This window comes from Hibiscus syriacus, unplaced genomic scaffold (assembly GCF_006381635.1).
Source record: "Hibiscus syriacus cultivar Baekdansim isolate YM2019G1 unplaced genomic scaffold, ASM638163v2 tig00110332_pilon, whole genome shotgun sequence".
NCBI lineage: Eukaryota > Viridiplantae > Streptophyta > Magnoliopsida > Malvales > Malvaceae > Hibiscus > Hibiscus syriacus.
In genome coordinates, this window is record NW_024062688.1 from 8,885,242 (window position 1) to 8,905,759 (window position 20,518).

General features: G+C 31.5%; 3 protein-coding genes across 3 annotated transcripts; 1 reads left to right on the forward strand and 2 right to left on the reverse strand.

Moving 5' to 3' along the window:
- Positions 1-3,070: 3,070 nt before the first annotated feature.
- Positions 3,071-7,270, reverse strand: LOC120119934. Its single transcript, XM_039139724.1, has 11 exons — positions 6,966-7,270; positions 6,772-6,877; positions 6,531-6,544; positions 6,216-6,434; positions 5,771-5,842; positions 5,357-5,446; positions 5,197-5,235; positions 5,017-5,121; positions 4,441-4,606; positions 4,236-4,345; positions 3,071-3,579 (listed from the first exon to the last, which is right to left on the reverse strand). The coding sequence occupies exons 1-11, from the start codon at positions 7,170-7,172 to the stop codon at positions 3,493-3,495; spliced, it is 1,215 nt and encodes a 404-aa protein (XP_038995655.1). The 5' UTR covers positions 7,173-7,270; the 3' UTR covers positions 3,071-3,492.
- Positions 7,271-10,502: 3,232 nt separating this feature from the next.
- LOC120120100 (two-component response regulator ARR11-like) lies at positions 10,503-12,177 on the forward strand. Its single transcript, XM_039139834.1, has 3 exons — positions 10,503-10,962; positions 11,041-11,117; positions 11,653-12,177. Exons 1-3 carry the CDS (start codon positions 10,503-10,505, stop codon positions 12,175-12,177), a joined length of 1,062 nt encoding a protein of 353 aa, XP_038995765.1.
- Positions 12,178-14,992: 2,815 nt separating this feature from the next.
- Positions 14,993-19,146, reverse strand: LOC120119732 (nicotinamide adenine dinucleotide transporter 1, chloroplastic-like). Its single transcript, XM_039139548.1, has 9 exons — positions 18,769-19,146; positions 18,445-18,540; positions 17,928-18,034; positions 17,227-17,275; positions 17,010-17,122; positions 15,959-16,053; positions 15,774-15,862; positions 15,573-15,667; positions 14,993-15,442 (listed from the first exon to the last, which is right to left on the reverse strand). The coding sequence occupies exons 1-9, from the start codon at positions 18,857-18,859 to the stop codon at positions 15,101-15,103; spliced, it is 1,077 nt and encodes a 358-aa protein (XP_038995479.1). The 5' UTR covers positions 18,860-19,146; the 3' UTR covers positions 14,993-15,100.
- Between the last annotated feature and the right edge of the window lie 1,372 nt (positions 19,147-20,518).

Genomic DNA, 20,518 nt, shown 5'->3' on the forward strand with positions numbered 1-20,518 from the left:
CTAGTGTAAAGCCTATGTTTATTGTATGTTTTCAAAATACTTTATATATGGCAGTTTAGATTATCGCAAAAAAAATTAAAATGAAAAGGTTTTGATGTGAATTCAAATTACATATTTAGAAAAACCTGTAACATTATATATATATATATATATATATATATATATATATATATATATATATATATATATATATATATATATATCTGTTAATGGCATTTAAAAAAATCTGTTAATAGCATATATTTAAAGTAAATGTATTCAAGATTTATATATTTGCAAATTAAATTAATTTTTTATGTTTTATAATTATTTTTAAGTGATTATAAATTTAAATGAAATGAAAAAAAATAAAAAAAATAAAAAATTAAGATTTGAATTATAAATTTAAGATTTAAATTAAATTTTAATATAATTTTATTTTTAAAAGGAAAATGATTTAATATGTATATTAACTACGATTTTAATATGTGTATGTATGTGAAATATAATTTATTTATTATTTTTTATCATTTAAATGTCCTAGTGGTCTGAGTTTAAGATATAACTTAATTATTTTATTTTTTCCTATTAATAATATATATTTAATGATATATAAAATAATAATGCAAGTGTTTTTCAAAAAAAAATTATTTGCTTAGGTGATTAAGGTGCACCCCTTTTATTTTCTTCTTTCCTATAATATAAAACATGGGGTTTACCCTAGTGGTTTAGGCATGCCTTATTTTGCCTTCGGTTTCGGGATCAAATCTTTCTTTTGGCAATTTTAAACTTGTTGCATTGGCGACACGTGTTATCATATGATTGTTGAATATATTATTTAATTAAAATATTAAAATAAATTAAAAAACTTCAAATCAAATGGTGGTATATGATATCTCTTGATTCAGGGTTAATTTTTTGAATTAAACTAAAAATTAGAACTAAATTAATAGAATATATAAATAATAAGGATCAAATGTAAAATTATACCAATTTTCCTAATAGACACGTCATCATCTCCTGTAAATGTTAACGACAAGTGGTTTGATTGAATGCATTTAAATATTTGAGTGACCCGATTGATAAAAATTCAAAAATTATGATCAAAATGATAAGAGATATTAAGTGGTCACTGATGTATTTTACCCCATATTTTATATAAAGTTAAGCGTAAAATTTCAGATTTAAACGTGTCAAGAAGATTATTGTGGCCATACAAAAGAGAAAAATTAATAATTGCTTTAAAAAAGGTTAAAGCTACTCGGTTCTAGATTCGACTTGTGGGTGTTTAAAAGTGACATTTTATTTAATAATAATAGAATAAACCAAAATACAACACACTAAATTATAGAAAAAAATTAAACACAATAGTTTATAAAATACTCATACACAAATGTAATATTAAACTTGAAGATGAAAAAAAAAAATTCATTGAGAATGACAATCAATATTAAAATAATTCAGTAACCTTCATAAGAATTTCTTGTCTCTGTCGAATGAGACGTTTTACGAAATAATAAAGGAGTGATGAGGGAATCAAACAATTTAGCAGATTACTTTGCTACACAATTCTGATTATATCGTCATACAACTTTTTACCAAAAAAGAAATATGACTATACATTACCACAAACAAACCAATCAGAAAATAAATATCGTGATAGTTTTTGTACGAGCACCAAAATGACCGCAAAGGTATGTGTAAAACATACCAAAAATTATAAGGATTGTACTACAAGAGCATAGAAAATTCATGCCACAAGAGCATAGAAAATTCATGTCACAAGAGCATAGAAAAACGTGTCACAAAGATATATTATTATTCAAAATTAAGGCAAGAAAAAAAATAAAAGACATAGTATAAAAAATAAGAAAACTAATAATCACCGACAGTCGACAATCAACATAGTGAACCATTTTATAGTGAATATTCGAATGATTATTTTGTAACTTTTAATAATTGATAGACTTGATAAAGTAATATTTTATAGTCGTAGAACCATTTTATAACTTTTAATATTAGAGAAATTTAATAAAACAATATCCGATAGTCGAGGTTATTTATGTACTTTGTCTTTGAAAAATAATATCGTTCAGAATTTATTTAGAGATGTAAATTAATTCACCCAATTAGAATTTGATTTTCATCCTACTTGATTTAAATAGTTTGAGTATTGTGTGTTCAGCTTTTTTTACTCTTAGGTGTGATGAAAAACTAAGAATAAAGTTATTGCAAAATCTAAATTTATTGGTGGATGTGATGTGATAAACTATTAAAAATATGGTTGATTTCTTTTTTGATTATTTGATTCATTAAATTCTCTTTGATTTAAAAGAATTTGGCCAATTAACTTTTAAAAAACCGTTGAAATTTTTCTTAAAAAATCAAACTTTTAAACTCTCTTTGATTTATTAATTTTAGAGTATTTTTCAAATGTAAATGGGGGATAGCTTGAAAAGAAGAAGAAAAATAATATATCTTGATTTTACGCTAATTAAATGATGAAAATTATAGATTAAATCAAGATAAAATCTAAACTTTGATTTGTGTTTTGTCTAATTCGAGAAAAAATAAGCTAAGAAAAAGAAAGAGGAGAGAAAAGGGAACATTTTGATCCGGTTACTTCACAAACTGCGACGATCGAATAGTGATAGAAGAAGATTATAGGCATTAGAAAGAAGAATGCTAATATTTTTAAAAAAAAATTATAGAACACAAAATTTAAACAACAATTAAAATAACAACTACGTGCATTAACAATATCAATAACTTTTAAATAAAAATAAACCAAAAACATCATAGAGAATTCAAATTCAAACACTAATTTATTTAAATCTAATAATTTCATATTGAAGACCCAACACATCAGATATATATATATATATATATATATATATATGAAAAATGGTACTTTGTATAATAAAGGATAACAAATTACACCACCTCAAGGACCTCATTAAAAAATCTCCCTAACCTTAAATGGAGGAAAAAGAGTGAACCTAGAGGTGGTAAGAGACAAATACACAAATTACATGATCGTTATACATTCGAATCCCCTCCCTCCCACTATCCCCCAATACACTCAAGACAGACGAACATATACAACCCAAAAAAACAGTGTGGAGGATTAGGAATGGAGCAACACTCAAACAACTAAACCAATGAAAAAAACCAATAATATGAAGACTAGCCAGCAGCATCACCCTGATCTAAAGCAAAGCTAGGCAAATAGAATCAGCTCCCAAAATTCAGCAGATGCCACTTATATCGCATAAGTGGTTTTAAAATATCAGTAAAACCACTAGAATGCATTCAAACATGAAAAAGGCTGACCACAAAAGCTGCACGAGTTCTAAAACACATATACATGGAAACACAGCTGTAATAATGCGGAAAGTCAATCGATGGCAAAGAACAATCGAGGAACAATAAACACAACACGAAGAGTCAATAACCACTGCCGAATATAATGGAATCCGGACATCGCACGAAATTGATTATGAGACAAACAAATCAAGGGCAAGGAACAACCGTAGGATCCAATGGTGTAGATATATCCCTTTGGCACATGTTGGCTTCAATGCTTACAACACCTTCTCCCTATACATTAACCAATTTGTTTATATTTCAGGCTCACAAATAAATAACAAAATGGAAATATAACAACATCTAATTAAATAGACTTTTATTTGTTTTAATCATTTTAGCATCCAACGTATCATTTTGAGTTAAAATAATCCATCACTAGATAAAAATTGTTAGTTTATTAATATCAACAGTTGTTTGTCGATGATATGACACTACCACATATACATAAGTAATGATGTGACACATATAATAAATATATAAGTGATGACGTGACACATGTCATGTTTTCAGAAACGATGACATAACATGGACATGTGGTATGTGATGTATCATTACTTTAGATTAGTGACGTGTGTTGCATTATCACTTATGTATACATAACAATATCACATCATCATTTTGGATATATGTTATGTGTCATGTCATCATTGATGTACACGTAATAATATCACATCAGTACTTTAAAAACATAGGACTTGTAACATTAACAACACGCGTTGATAGTTAGTTAATTAACGATTTTTATTTAATTAATATCCATTTTGATAAAAAATGAATGTTAAGACTAAAGTGCTTAAAAAATAAAAATTAAAGTGGTCAATCAATCAAATATTAGGGATGAATTTTGATATCATATATACAAATATTAATAAAATTAAAGAATGTACCTTTGCAAGATTTCTAAAGTAAGTGGTGGTGTAGTTTCCAGTTGGGAACAAAATCTCAATCAGATCAGCTAATACCAGTTGGGGTTGAGAGACAGCACCATCCAACCAATCTTTAATTGCATGTAAACACAAAACAAAAGTAAAATTTCGATTATTATAGAACTAAAAAGATTAAAAAAAAGATATTTATAAATAAAAATATTACCAAGGGTAGTTAAATTTTGGATTCTCTTATCATATCTCCATAAACTTTGGTTTGTAATAAATCCAAAACATGAATAATCTTCAATGTTTATGTTTTGGAGGAATGTTGTCTCATTGTACCCAACTGCATCCCAACTGTATGTTTCATCTATTACAACATCCACTGTCTGAAATAAATAGTATTAATTGATTAACTCATTAACAACAAAAATCATAATAAGAGTAAACTACGTATTTAATCGTCTACATGTTCCTATAATTCTATTTTGGTCACTCAATTATCTATTTAAAATTACACTTAACGTTACATTTTAGTTATACTTTGATCACTCGCTATTAAAAAAAATAACGGTGATGTTTATGTGTCACCATACGATAATGTATCATTATTGAAGAAATAAAAATTATCATGTCAACAGTTCTGTTTATATTTTAACGGCAGATGACAAAAACAAAACCGAAACACAATGTTAAGTATGATTTTGAAAAATAATAATTGGTTAACCAAAACAAAATCGTAAAAATAAACTAGTGACTAAATATGTAGTTTACCTTGTAGTAATAATAAACTACTTACACATAGGATAGCATGCAAGTCTTCAATATCATCAGGATTGGAGATGTTGTATGTAATATTGTTAATGGAGGCGTCTACATTTTCTCCTCCTGCATCTTCTACATACTATTTTAATCTTAAATTAAAATTAAATATTACTTTATAATGTAAACATAAATAATTGAATAAGTTATCAAATACCTTTAACTTATATAATTCCTTTGTGAAAGACCATATGCCCTGCATTCATGCATGCAAAGTGCAAAACGTGAGTTAATTTAAGTATGTAAATTATAAAGACCATATGTGTATGCATGTATGTATGTATGGCCAATGGTCATGTTGTGTAGTCTCTACCTACATTCTGGTATTCCATCCATGCCACTATTGGTTTAAATGTTTTTTCGTTGGCCTCTGCAACTTTAGTTAGGCATAAATAATTGGCTTTTACCTGCAAATAATTTCAATAGCAAGAGTCAAGCTAAAATTTCATTTCATTTATTGTAATCTCATAAATAGTATCATCTATATTATTTACTGAATTATTGATTAAATATTAGAGTCAAGTTGACAGAAATTTAATTAAAAAAATGATCAATATAACTTCATTTATCAAGGATAACAAATATTATTTTAAGAACATTTTTTTACATTTATACAAATATTTAAATAAAATAACAAAAAAATTATTATTTGAAGAGTTCAAATTAATAATAATAATAATAATAATAATAATAATAATAATAATATTTAAGAAATGAAAGCAAATACTAACCGTTTTGTAGACTTGATTTGCTCTATTTTCCAAATTTGCAAAAGCCCCCAAGAACTTGATCCATTCTGCTCTCTATCATAAAACAAACAAAGGAGATCATACATGCATTTGTACATATATACATGGTTGTATCGAGGGGCGGTTGGGGAGTCCTTGTCCCCTTAAAATTTGACAAGTTCACTCTCTTAGTATAAAATCTTGCATTATTCCTTATATATATGCAGGGGTGGATGTACATGGCTCCATAGGGGAGCCATTGCACACCCATTATTTTAAGAAGAGTGTTAAATTTAGTTTAGTTTACTAATGGGAATAGGAAAAAATAAGAAAATTTGTATACCCAAATTTTTTTAGAATCGAGTATTAAAATTTTGAATCCCATTTTTTAATTTTTAGATCCGTCACTGTATATATGTGTGGCTAAATTAAAAGGAAATAAAAATACTTGTAAAGGAGTGTCCTCCCCAGTAGCAGCAAAGTTGGCAAAATTGCAAGCTTGAAATAGATCAACGTTAGAAACAAAATGGGCTGCAAATGGAGTGAGCTGCTGAGGCTCACTGGCGTTGATCATATTGATTTCTCCTCCTCCAACCAATTTTAATACGCATTCCGAGGCCACCGAGTTTGATGTCATCCCCTTCATGCTTCCCACCAATCCCAAAAGCTGCATCCATATTCCATAACATTAACCTCTTCATCCCTCTAATTTCTTACTATGCATAACAAATACTTAGCAACTTGTATTGGTTTTAGTTCTTACCTCAAAAAATGAAACTGAGAGCCGACCACAAGAGGAAAAAAGAATGTTAGGTAATGAAATTAATAATGATATGTATATCAAATTGCAACAAAACAGAACTAAGTGAATTAAATTCATTATTTTTTAACATCTACCTGTCCTAAATTAAACCAAAATCACTAAATTTAACCAGTATAAGGAACTCTTTTAATTATTGCACCAGAACAGAGGTCGGTGAAATGAGTCATGGAGACCAAAATACCTGGAAAACTGTTGGTTGTATCGGCTGAGAAATTGGAGAGTGGGATGACAAAAGACTTAATCCTTGGCGTGCAGTATCTTGTCCTTCCGGCCATCCTTGTATCACTCTACATATAAAAAATTCAATCATTTCAACATGAAAATGAAAATGGCCAACCAGTTGAGATTGAGAAATAAAGAGAGTACAGAGCCAACCTGGATGAGAAGATAACTCTTGCCATCGATGCCATTCTTAATGACCTTGAAAGTCTGACCATAGTAGATATGGTAGTTCTTAGCATCTTCTACTTTGGAGATGTTGCCTTGCACTTTGACGTTGGCCGCCCCAATGTTCTTCCAACTCAACACCCACACCACCATTACCACCCCTTTGATCCAATAACTAGAAGAACCACCAGACATGATAAAGCTTTTTTGAGAATGGAGGATTGAACAAGTGAAGCAGTTGCTGCCTTGTTGGGTGGAGAAGAAGATGAAATGAATGAATTGGGGAACCCGTGAACTTTGCTCTCTCTTTTTTCCCCACCTTTTTTAGATGATGAACAAACCAAACCCGTGAACTCGAGTGTGTTTTGTCTTTTTGTCATCTTATGTTAACGCCGTCTATTTTGGTGCGACTTTCTTACCACCATTCCAAACTTCCCTAATATTCCCCTTCCCTTCCTGTAAACATGATCCCACTCCCGCATGTGCCCTGCACTAACACTACAACTCATCCACTTACCAACCCTGAAGAAACATCCCAATATGGGCTGAGGTTGCCTCTTTGATATGTTGTTGGAGTTGCATTAGTTCATCTTACACTCCTTTAGACTCGATTCGGTTTAGATGCTATTATCATACACTCCTTTACCCATTATTATGCTTGCATGTCGGTTTTGTTTGTTTTCTTTTTTGGCACCTCTCATTGATTTTTGTCTAACTTAAACAACATTAATTTTCCTTCCAATTTTATTTTTGGTGCTTCACCAGGCTCGAGGATATCAGCTTCTTTTCCTTGCACTAGTGTATTTCACTTCTAGCTTGGCCATTCGTTCATGAGTTATGAGGAAGTGGCCTGGTTGTAATCCCAATTCTGCTTCTTGTTTGGTGGCCAATAAGCAAAACTCCTTTGGAGAGTAGAGCATAAATGTTAATAACAAACCTATTTCTTACTGTGTCAAGGGCTTAGTTTTGGATGATAATACAACATTATTAGCCCTAAAATTAAATCCAAAACCCTTACTTCCAAGTTCCAACTGCAGCATTGGAAAATGTGAGTGAAGCCATTATAAATTGAGAAATGCAGCCCAACCCGTGCATTAGGAAATCAAAACCCATCAACTTACCTGATCGAACCCATTAGAGGAAAATAAATTAGTTTTTGTTTACCAATTTAAAAAAATATATTTAAGAGATTAAAATAGAGCATTAATATTTGTTTTGTGGTGATAACAACTTCAATGGTGACATTAACCATCCTTCCATTTAAGTTGAAGTGAGTTAAATTTTTGCCAATGAAATGTAACAAAAAACCCATCCATAGATGGTAGCAACTTTCCTTTCCATTTATGTTCACACCTGCTCATTAAATCAGTCAACACACTGCTGACTGGACTCCCCCCAAACCAGTCCACTTTCGTTGGCTGATTTCTCCACGTGTTGCTCAACCATTGGCTACCAGATGAGCCCCACAATAAGCACAAAGATGGAATGCGTTGCTGTTTTAGGGCAAAGTGCATGCATGCTCTCTCTCGCTATTTAATACTGCCAAGTGTTAACTCTGTGGAGTTCCAATCTTTTTCTTTCCTCCCCTTTGTCTGCTGCTGCTACTCTCTATCTGCTCATTTTGCACCGGAAATAAGCCGTGGAGATGGAGGAGGGGCTGAGAAGAAGCGCCGGCGCCCTTCCGATCCTGGTGGTCGATCGAGACACGACATCCCTCATGTGCCTCGCATCCATGCTAGAACAATATTCCTACAATGGTATGAATCTTCATTTGGAAAAATTATTATATGTAGCTTTCATATGCATCATCTTTTTTCTTTTCTTTTTCATCTCATACTTTTTTCCTATAGAAATTAATTTTAGTGGTTTTAATTTTTTTTATCAAACTATAAGTATGACATGAAAAAGACTTACTTGTATTAATAAGAACAATAACTCGAATTTATATAACAATATTTCCTTTAAAAATTCTGTACGGTAATCGATGATGTAATTGAAGTTTAACTAGTAAAGTCACGTGATTTTTTAAAACTTATTGGTTTGATTATTTAATTTTATCGTAATGGATGATCTTTTAATATTTTAATAAAAAATATATAAAACTTAAATATTTATTAAGTAAAAAAACTAATAGTATTCTTTTAAATGAGTATCCACTCCCATAGGAAGATTTACCATTCACATAAGAAAGACTTGTGTTGTGACCCAAATAATAGATCTACTCAGTCAAGTAAAATAAGTCTCACTTTGAGGGGAGTTTAGACAATTTCATATTTAAGCTATTTAATTTTTAAAATCAAGTAATTTTCAAGTCTAATAAAATTGGACCTCTATTGTTTGAAAAGAGTTGATTTTGAGCTAATATAATTAAAAATATTATTATTTAATGGTAAAATATCTACGATTAGTAGCTTATATCATAAAAAAATTATTTGTGTTATACAGAGTTGTAGAAGAATAAAAAAGACTTTTATCTGTATATTTTTGTAATTAAATTTATGATTAGTAATCAAATTATTTTTAACATCTTCTACCTGAGGAAAAAGATCTTTAAAAATTGTTATAAAAATATAAAAATAATAAAAGTAAAAAACATTTATCCCATGAAGTTTGGTGTAAAATAAACTTAGGCCCCAATGGTTTGGAAAATACCTACCGACCCCCTTAGGCTTGAAGAAAAGTCCATATATCCCCTTCGAATCCATTTACTATGTAAATTTTAAATAAAAATATAATTTTATCTATATAAATCAATTTCAATGGTTAAGGGATCCGTTGTTATTTATTGAAATTCTGAGTTTGAACACCACATGTGTAGGAGTACGAGTATCATTGTGATTGAGAGATTTTGAATTGCATTGTATTTACTCAAATTTATAAATAAATAAAACTATACACTAATTATTATTTAACACATTTATTTATTTATTTTCTCTAACTTTACTTACAAAATAAAAAATTAATTAGTTTTAAATTACATTGAAACATTATAAAATTAAAATTTTAATTAAATTAAATTAAATTTCACTTCAAGTAAAATCAAATATCTTAAACTTATGTTTAATTTAATTATATGTCAACCTTGAGATAAAAATTTGATTAAATTATAAAAGCAATGAAATAAAAGAAAATATGTAATCATTTCAAATGATAATAGGTAAAAGTAAATAACAATTAAGTTTGTAAAGTATAGTTATAAAATTAATTAATTAATAAATGATTATTGATGTAGTAATGAAATTATATATAAATTTATGTGCAGTGACGACAACTGAACTAGCATCGGTAGCAATTTCCATGATACGGGAAGGAAGCGAAAGATTCAAACTTGTTCTGGCCGATATTTCAAATGATGAAACCAACACTCTTTCATTGTTGATCGTATCAGTCAGGATGAATATCCCCGTCATACGTAAGTTTTTTTTTTTTAAAAAAAAAACTTCAAATCATTCGCTGAAGTTGTCTTCATTAATGAACTCAACTGAATCATCTCTCTCTTTCTGATGCCTATACATACAAGCAGTGATGTCCAATGAAACAAACCCTAAATTTGCCCAGCAACTCATTGGCTATGGAGCAAGCTTGTATCTCCAGAAACCCATTTCCCTGCATGATCTTAAATACCTCTGGCAACATGCGTTTCGATGGCCTCGAGTCGCCGCTGCTAAAACGTATACGTATCTACGTGGCACTGGTTTGTCGACCATTAATGATCCGGAGGGGAAGAACAAGGAAGTGATTCCGCCAGACAGGGGCAAAGATGATCGACAGAAGCGAGCAGTAGACATGGGGGAAGGTGGTCTGAAGTTCGGACATGTAGCATCCATGTCGAAGACATCATATGAAGAGAAAAGTAGAAATGGGAATAGGATTGCGTCGAGCCTGAATAGGTTATCCGGAAGCAGGACGAGGAAAGCGCGGCTTGTTTGGTGTAAGGAGCTCCACCATAAGTTTGCGGCCGCCATCACTGCATTAGGCGATGAGAGTAACAACTGAATATTCCACTTGCTGTGTCTCCATTAAACCAATCTATTATTAATAGACTTTTTTTTTCTGGATACAGAAGCTCGTCCGAAGTCGATATTGAAGATGATGAAGGAGCCTAATTTGACGCATCGCCAGATTGCTAGCCATCTGCAGGTTCCTTTCTATCATTTAGTAAACTGTTATTATCTTTGTGTCTCTTTGTTCCACTTCCTAGAACTACGCCACTACGGTTTACTAAAATAGTACAGGTATAATACTAAAATTCTCCGTAATAAAATAATCACTTTCATTCTTATTTTTTAATCACTTTGATCCTATCGTTCTATTTTGAAGAAAAATATTTCTCACTAAATGAATATCATTAATTAATTAACAGTTAACACTTGTTATTTATATAACAAGTCCTATGAGTTTAAAGTTCATCCCACCATTTTAGACACATGGTATATTTTCATCTAATTAAGTAACATTTTATCTTAATCAAACTACTCTAAAAAAAATCTGATTATTCATTGAAACATAAGGGATATTTTTTTATAAAAAAAATCTGATTATTCATTGAAACATAAGGGGTATTTTTTTATATTATTATCAAGTATTTCTGCTGCTGCATGCTATTACGTGGTGGGTATAAATAAATAAGATCGTTGAGTACTTGGCCTTTGTTTTCCATTTTTTCTCAAACCAGAAACACAAGGCACAAATGCATCGTACGCCAAGGTCTAGCCCCAGTAATTTAGCGTCGAATACGACTGCATCTACAAGCATTTATGACAAACCGGGATTCTTTTGCTTGCCTCAAACGCCAGAAGTAACTCTACAACCAACAGGTTCGGCTATTTGTTTTAACCGGAATAATCAACAGTGGCATCAGAAGCTGAATCATAGTCTAGGTTTCGATCCCATGAGTTCAATGAATGGAACTCTACAATTGCCACCAAGCATGCCTGCGTCTACTGGGATTATGGGAAATCAATTTCAGAACAATATGTGGAGTCAAACATTGGTAGATAAATCTGGGACAGAGGTGGAGAATGGAGCTGCAACACAGTCAGAAAAATGGACACCAGAACAGTCAGCACACTTGGTTGATTTGCTGAAAGTTCTTGATGATGATGCAGATGATTGTATGGATCCTGCCATTGAACCACTTCCAGCTGAGGTTGATCAAGTGTGCCAATGGCTCAAGGAAGCTATGCTTGGAAACGATTAAAATCCTTGATTTGCTACAAATATTTGTCCTTACATCCAATAATGGTTTTTTCTTCTTTTATTAGCCTTGTCAAATCCCCAAGCTTCCTCTTTCTCTCCAGATTAATGAAGCAGATGAAAACAACTTTATGAATAATATCTTAATGGAAGCAATTAGCTAAGTTGTGTGTTTTCTTGCATATTATTTCAAAGGATAACTCTCATCGATTTGTTCTTGGCGTTTAACGGCACTGTAGCAAATATCACTAATATTTTTAGGCTTTGATTTTATGGTAAAGCAAGGTTGTAACAAGGATAGATGCAATATCTTATGTTAAGAGATGAATTTAAACATATAAAATTATAAAGAGAAAAACATATCTTCAATAAAAATATATATAAAAAAATCTAAAATATACTATAATTTTAAATTTTTAAGAATCCGTCCTACCTACCAGCCTCTGTCCATCCATAGCAGTAACTTGTTCGTTTCTTTTGCGATAAAGTGACAGCCTGAAAGTACTCATCGCCTTGACTCAGTTCAGATGTTCTTTTTGGTAGTTCTAAGAAAAGGAGCCGAACGATGATATTTGGGTCGCTGTTGAAAAATAGCACAGCTTACCAAGAACCGAGACATTCCTTTGGCCCTGCATGCATGATGCATCCAACGATGAACCATCCCATTGGATATCACAGTGGATGCTAGCTGCTGCAGCTGTTGAAGGTATATACTAGCCGCCAGTGATAATTTACTCGTGACATTGAAAAGTTTCATCACAAGTAATTTATTTGTGATAAAAATTATTTTTATCATTTTTAAAATAAATAATTGTAGTTTATTTTTATTTGGTCATTCATTAGATAATTGTGACATATTATTAGTGACAATAAATGATAATTCAAAAAATTTATCACTATGATATTCATTAACTAAATTACTTGTGGTAGTGGGTGAAACTTAACCTAAGAAACATGAATTTTGCAAGGGAATTAATAACTGATAAAACTGAATAAGCTGGATAAATTCCTAGCCTGCATAATGTGGTAGTGGGTGAAACTTAACCTAAGAAACATGAATTTTGCAAGGGAAGATACCGACTTGGATGTTTTATTTGGAACCATTACATGGCCATTATGGGAAAAGCGAAATAGGATTATCTTTGATTTTTAGGTCATTGAAAGGGACTCAATCTTGGATAAATGTACAAGATTCACACAAGAAATGAATATTCTGATGATAGGTGAGATTAAGCATTATGAAGGGAATGAGATACATAATCGTACCCTGGTCAGATGGCTAGCACCCAATCTGGGGTGGTGCAAGTTTAACACGGACGGGGCACGATATCTCCATACGAATAACGCCACCTGCTGAGGACTGGTCTATAAGACAATAGGGGTTGTTGGAAGTGGGGATATGCAAAAAAAAAAAAAATTGGAATTTGTACAGTACTTGAAGCGAAACTCTGGGAAAAAAAAGTGATACTCAAAACAGATAATGATAAAGCTACCAAATTACTCCAAATGGATGATGCTCACCTTATTACAACATAGTGATGCTTTACTAGGCAGAGATTGGGTTGTCTCTATCAAACATGTTATGCAAGAAGGAAACAAGGTGGCGGATGCATTTGTCAAGCTTGTATAAACATTTTCAGTCAATCAAAATGTTCATAGTCGATTAATCATACTATATATTTAACTTAAACAACCAATTGATTGTTATAATAGTTATTAATTTTTACTAACCGTAATATAATTATTAAGAAACGGTCGATCATTTAACTATTAACCGTAACTGTTATAGAATTAACCGCCAAACATATATAATAGTGTTCTGAAGTCAGCAAGTAGTATGAAGGCCAAGAGGGAAGGAAGCTCTAGTGTTTAACCACCACCACTATTGATGCATATGGTAAAATATGTATATTAAAAAGCCGAAATGAAAGACGATCGTCAAATCTGTCAATGAGAGAGCTTGGATGAGTGTGGAGGATGGTTTGACAAAACCCACACCAGCAACACATGGCCTGAACTACTCCCGGTCGCATTAAGCTAATTCTCACCATATCATACATCAAGAGCTCTATAAAGCTATCCCACCTATGTCTACTTTACCGATCAGGTTCTACATTATGTTTACAAGGGTTTTACTACTATATTATTATTTTACCATTAATAAACATATACATTGAATACTAGTTCATCATCATATCTTTCAATCATGCAAACCTATCATAATTTTGGCTGTGAATTTATAACCTTAACAACAAATACAAAATTAGACAATAATTTATATTTCAAATCTTTATAAACAGAACATAATAATTAAGGTCAGACATGAGAATTAATAAGGGGGTAATATGGTATGTGAAATGAGGTGATGGGATAGATTGTAGATACCTTTCATGAAAAGGGGTCTAAGAATAAAAAACCTAATATTGACGGCGCTTATTAACAACGCATGCACATTCTATAACTTAGATAACAACATTCTTTTGTATTGCTGTTTACAACATGTGCACCATATAACACCCTACAACTAAGAAAACAACATTCTTTTTTATCATTGAGTTATTTTTTGTATCTTTACACGGGTATCATATAACATCGAGAACAACATTCTTTTTATGATTAAGTTATTTTTTTTATCATTGAGTTATTTTTTTTATCATTGAGTTATGCAAAAAGTTATTGTTAAATTTTTAGATTTCACAACTTAAATACAATAAATGTCTATCTTGGTGGAATTTTCTTCCTATGAACAAATTATGCATTTACATTAACAAATAAAACAAAACAAAAAAAAGTATTACACTTTTATTGACTTTTAATATTTTGAGTACATAAGTTCAGTTACATTTATGAAAAAATTTCTCCAACAAAATCTTAGTACACACTTACCAGGCTCTTGTTTGATCCCTAACAAAGCATCTACTGGGATTTTATGGTGTAATCTTATTTGACTGAGTTTGCGATAATTTATTGTCTTCCACACTTCCTCTATTATTAGGCCAGGATTTGACATGGCCATCATACCTAGGGTCCACCTCTGAGTTCTTAGTTCCCTGAGGTAAACCCTGGTTCAGAAATCTGTGAATCATCTCGTAACTGGTAAATGTGATGACAGCTGATGGTGTTGTTCTCAGGAGATTAGTTGCACAGCCACGGTAAAAGCCTGAAACACCTTCCTTCTGGAATACCTTTCTAATGCAATCAACCACCCCTGCGTACTGCACCTGAGTGTTCCTCACCTGCCCTTGCTCTTGCAGCCTCGATCGAACAACCTGAAGAAACAAAATCAAAGAGCAAGGAGAAAATAATCACAACATGATCCACGAAACAAGAAAGTTTCTTCAATGACGGTGATCCCCAATAGCAGTTGAGTACATATATCAAAGACCAACAATAACACACCTCATGTGGGTAAGTCATAATAGAGGCCAGCACTTTTGATATTGATGAGGCAATTGCAACATCAGTAGGATTTAGATGGTCAACCATTGTATCTCCTGTCTTGAAAGAAGTATGAAAAATTAATACAATCAGGACCACCGATGAAAGAAATTATATACAACCCGGAAATTATGTAACAATAAATAAAATTAACTGTTTTACCCTTTTTTGCCATATATGATTTGATCTTTTCATATGCTGGAAACTGGATCGCAACATGACTAATCCCAGCCAAAGATGGCAAAACTCCACTGTAAAATACAATGAAATGGAAAATTGTTTTAAGCTCGCAATTGGTGCAAATGAGCTCAAAATTATACCAAGCAGTGTGAAACCCGATCACTGACCTATACAGCCCTCGAAAGCCTTCCTCATGTACAATTCTTCTTAAAGCAGAAAGTACACCTGTATAGGGAACCACACCTGTCCTCATTCCTTGCGTCTAAACAAAGACCAAAAGGGAAAAAGAATGACAATTAATGCATAAAGAATGACCATACTTATAAATCCACAATGATATCTAATAAATACGATGTCAAGGTAAGTCCAGGTAAATGCAAAAAAAAATGTAATATTACTTGCCATATTAATTTAGGGATTGGCGCACACAGGGAATGGAGGTAAACTTATCATGCCGTACAAGTAAAAAGTATAAACACTAAACCCGTTTGCAAACTTGTTTTCCATGTAGATGTCAGCAAATTCTATGTTATTAAACAGATTAGCACTTGAAACTGATTGGATCTCTAAATTTTTGATAACCATGGTAAGTCAATGATCAGGATAACCAGGCCAGCTGAAATTGGCCTAGTTCATGTCGTGAAATAATCTTGCCCCAACTCACAAAAAAACTACAAAATGGAATCAGTCTTTACCCTGACCAAATGATAGAAAATAAATTTCTAGTCCAGTTTTATAGAAGGTACAATCCAACTTGCAGGATAAAGTCGAATAGACTTTATACAACAATGGAACTTCAAAGGAAGTTAAATTCTCTGATATAAAATCAGAACTGATCACTCTCATCCATGTGTCCAGAAAGGATTACTTTTACGGTTCAAAAACTAAGCTTGTTTGATCATGCTCCCGTAAAAGCATTGGTAAGGAGTTTGACCTTCCAAACCCTAGTCACTACACAGGTTTGGGTACCTCCAGAAAACAACATATGGAAGCATATTCAGCTGCAAAGAGAATGTACTCCTATTACCGAAACTAAGTACTAACTAGAGCCACTTAACACTGAATTATAAGTAATGTGTGCATCAATATCAAGTTCATATAGCACATCTAGTTATGTCTTATGAATGGATTATCATGATTGAGTGAATAGACCAACAAAATGTGATCCAAAACACAGATAAGTTTTAGAGGAACCACCATGCATAACAATGAACTTACTTGGAGTCTTGTCTTTACAACCCATAGTGGATTTGTTGTGATGGCTGTGGCAGCCCCAGCACCAGCAGCAGCTACCATATTCGCCCCAATTGTGAGCTGCCCACTGTTATCATCTGCAACATAACAATGTACAACTTTAGTAGAAATTAAAACAACTGAAGCTGGATTATGTAGAACACATGTCGAGCGTGAACTTTAGAAAATTACAAGAACCAACCATGTGAAGTGACTAGGCCTTTTAGTTGCTCATAAATTGTAAAATACACCTACATAAGAAATGAGAGTTTCAGTTACTTTGCACTGCAGAAGACAAATTATATCAAATAAGTATTTTGCTTTGTAATTGGGGGAAAATTTTTCCAAAAGCAAAGAGTTTTTGAACATGGTAGCAGATTGCTGAACTTTCCTGCTATAGATATAATGATAGGATAAATACACAGGCAAGAAATCACACACAATCCTTTTTCCATGGGATCTTAAGAAATTTAGTTACACAGATTGCCTTAAAGCTAGTTTCGAATAGAAGGGGGGAGATCATAGGGAAAGGGATAAAGTTTCCCTTTGGGGCTTGCAGGCTAAGGGAAAAAAAGTTGGCCACACAGTAGCATTTACAGCAGCATTACATCAAAAGTTATGTGATCTGGAATCCCCAGTTTATTGTTTATCATAACATACCCATGTCTGACACCTCTTGGAACTTCAGTATTCATATACAAGTATGACCACTTGATTCTAAAAATTAATCTTAAAAATTTCCAAAACCATAAATCACCAACACTCTATGACTGGTCCATCTAACATATCAAAAGTTCAAAGAGAAACTAGAATTCTGAATCATAAAATATAATGGAGAGAGAAAAATCCAACACTCCAATATGTAGCTTCCAATTACTTGATTAAGGGTGATAGGTTACTTACCGCCCAGTTTGGAAGTAGAGCAATTATTGTTGGTGAAAGTCCACGATACAAACCCTTCAAACCTTCATTTCTTATTATATTTTGTAGACTTGTTATAATGACACTGCCTGAGTATAGATACGAAACAAGGCAGGAAGAAGAGTTGCACGTCATCAATGATAGCAAAACACACCATCTATCATTAATTCAAGCACAAAGAATTTCACATACTATGTAAAATCAAACATTCTTGGTCTAGAAAGAAAACTGTACTACAAATTATAAAATAATAGCTCTTAGCAAGAAAAATTTGCAGATACATCAATTTTAGGTGCAGAGCAGCATAAGAAAGCAAGAATTTTGAATTCCAAAGATTTCTTACGAAATGATGAAAAAAATCAGAATCCCGGCCTCAATTAATATTTCAAGCTTATTCAACAATACAGTACCATACAAGCAATAAATTCAATACGAGTACTTGTGCTAAACCATGCATCTCAAATAAAAATCAGTTTCAAAGTCTCAGAATCTACAATACCTCTAACACCAGATTGTGAAGTTTGAGGGAGTCCATGCACTTGTAACCTTGTCTTGATTACATCTAAAGGGCACACAAAGGTGGCTGCAATTGCACCTTCGAATTCGAAACCAAAAGAATCAATAAATCCGAAATTCCGATCAAATTAAAAGCGACACTAATATTTTCAATTGTGTTTCGTGACATTCATAATGAAAGGATCAACCTGCAAACCCTTACTTTCATCAACAACAAAAAAATCCACGAATTTTTTAATTCATTCGCAAGAAGTGATAAAAGAAAACCCTAACCGAATACATCAAAGTAACAAAAGAAAAGCCTTACCTGCTGCAGCACCAGCGCCCCCGTTGCATATAATTTCTCGGATACATATACTTTGAGAAAAAGAAGATTGGCCACCTCCACCACTACTCATCTTCAAAAGCCTTAAAAAAGATTCTCATAGACAACTTAAAAAGAAAAACAAAAAGCATCTATGGCAAAAACCCATCAAAGATCTGTATATATAGCATCTGCCTGAAAAAACTCTCCCTCTATTTCTGAAAATTTTCTGGGTTTTGGCTTGTTTGAAGGGCTAAGAACGCGACTAAAACTTTCACCTTTATTCTTTGAAGGAGTCTTTGGCAAAAAAGATGGAATTGAAGTTGAATAGGTGACTTTTGTTTTGTTATCGTTTGTTCTAATAATCAGGAACGAATAGTAATGGGAAAGTGGAAGGAACCTCTGGGCTAAGAAAATTTTGTTGTGGTTTAGCAAAATTAAAGGGAATTTCAGAGAAATGGGTTTTCCTGTGCTGTGTTTTTGCGTGGGTAATGTATGGGGAGCTTCGGCCACGAGATGCATTGCATTGCGTAAGTTTGCTTCACCGGCTTCATTAAATATAGTAACGTAGGGTCGGTTTGTTTAACTGTAATTGGTTTTTCATAAAATGAATTACTGAAATTTAAATTACTAGAATTTGAATTACTGTAAAATAAATTACTGGAATTTGAATTCTGGAAAATGAATTACATTTCTATAAAATGAATTACATTTCTGGAAAATGAATTACATTTCTGGAAAACATCTGAAAAAACGTTTTATAATGTTTGGAAGATGTTATTTAAACATTTTTTCGGTATATTTTAGTGAAATAAAATTTTATAAATTATATTAATTATTTAGTAAAGTAATAGTACTATATTATATTTTAAAAATATTAATTAGTATATTTTAATATCTTTACTAAAATATTATTGAAATATATAAATAATATTATTCATTATTAAATATATAAAAAAAATTTATTATATATTATTAAAATAAAAATATAATATCTTATATTATTATAATATAATTGATTATTTTATATAATATTAAAAATATAATATATATTATATTATTATAAATATTAATAAATATATTTTAAATATTTTAATAATTAATATTTTGATGAAAATGATATTAAAATATTTTATTAATATTAAATTCATAAAATAAAATTATTTTGAGTATTTTTGCTTTGAAGTGAAAAGTTTGGAAAATGACTTACGGAAAATGAATCTGTAAGTCATTTTACAGAAAACACAAAGGAAATTCTGTTACTAGGAAAATGAATTACATTCCGGAAAACGAATTACGTGAAACAAATACGGGAAAATATTTTCCGAAAAATGAATTACGTGAAACAAACACAGAAATTCGAAAAAAACCAATTCTGTAAGGGAAACAAACATACCCTTATTTAATATTTTATCAAAATTACAATTACAAATCTGCTTGGCGGCTAGTGCTCTATGCTCTCAAGTCTCGAGTCGTATGCGGTTATGGTTAGGGTAGTCCGATTAATTCGTCTTTTTTTTATTGGGTAAAGTGCACAAATGGTCCTCCATCTGCTTTGTTGAATTCTATGACTATTAAAAATTATAAAATGATCGTTCGACTATTCGTTATGTTCCAAACTCATCTTTTTTCATTAAAAAATTAACGACATGTTGAGTTGAATGTTAACATATTGTTTGAGATATGATAGTCATTTGAGATTCTGGGATCAAATTTAATCATGCTCAAACAGGACAATATTTTAACATTCAAC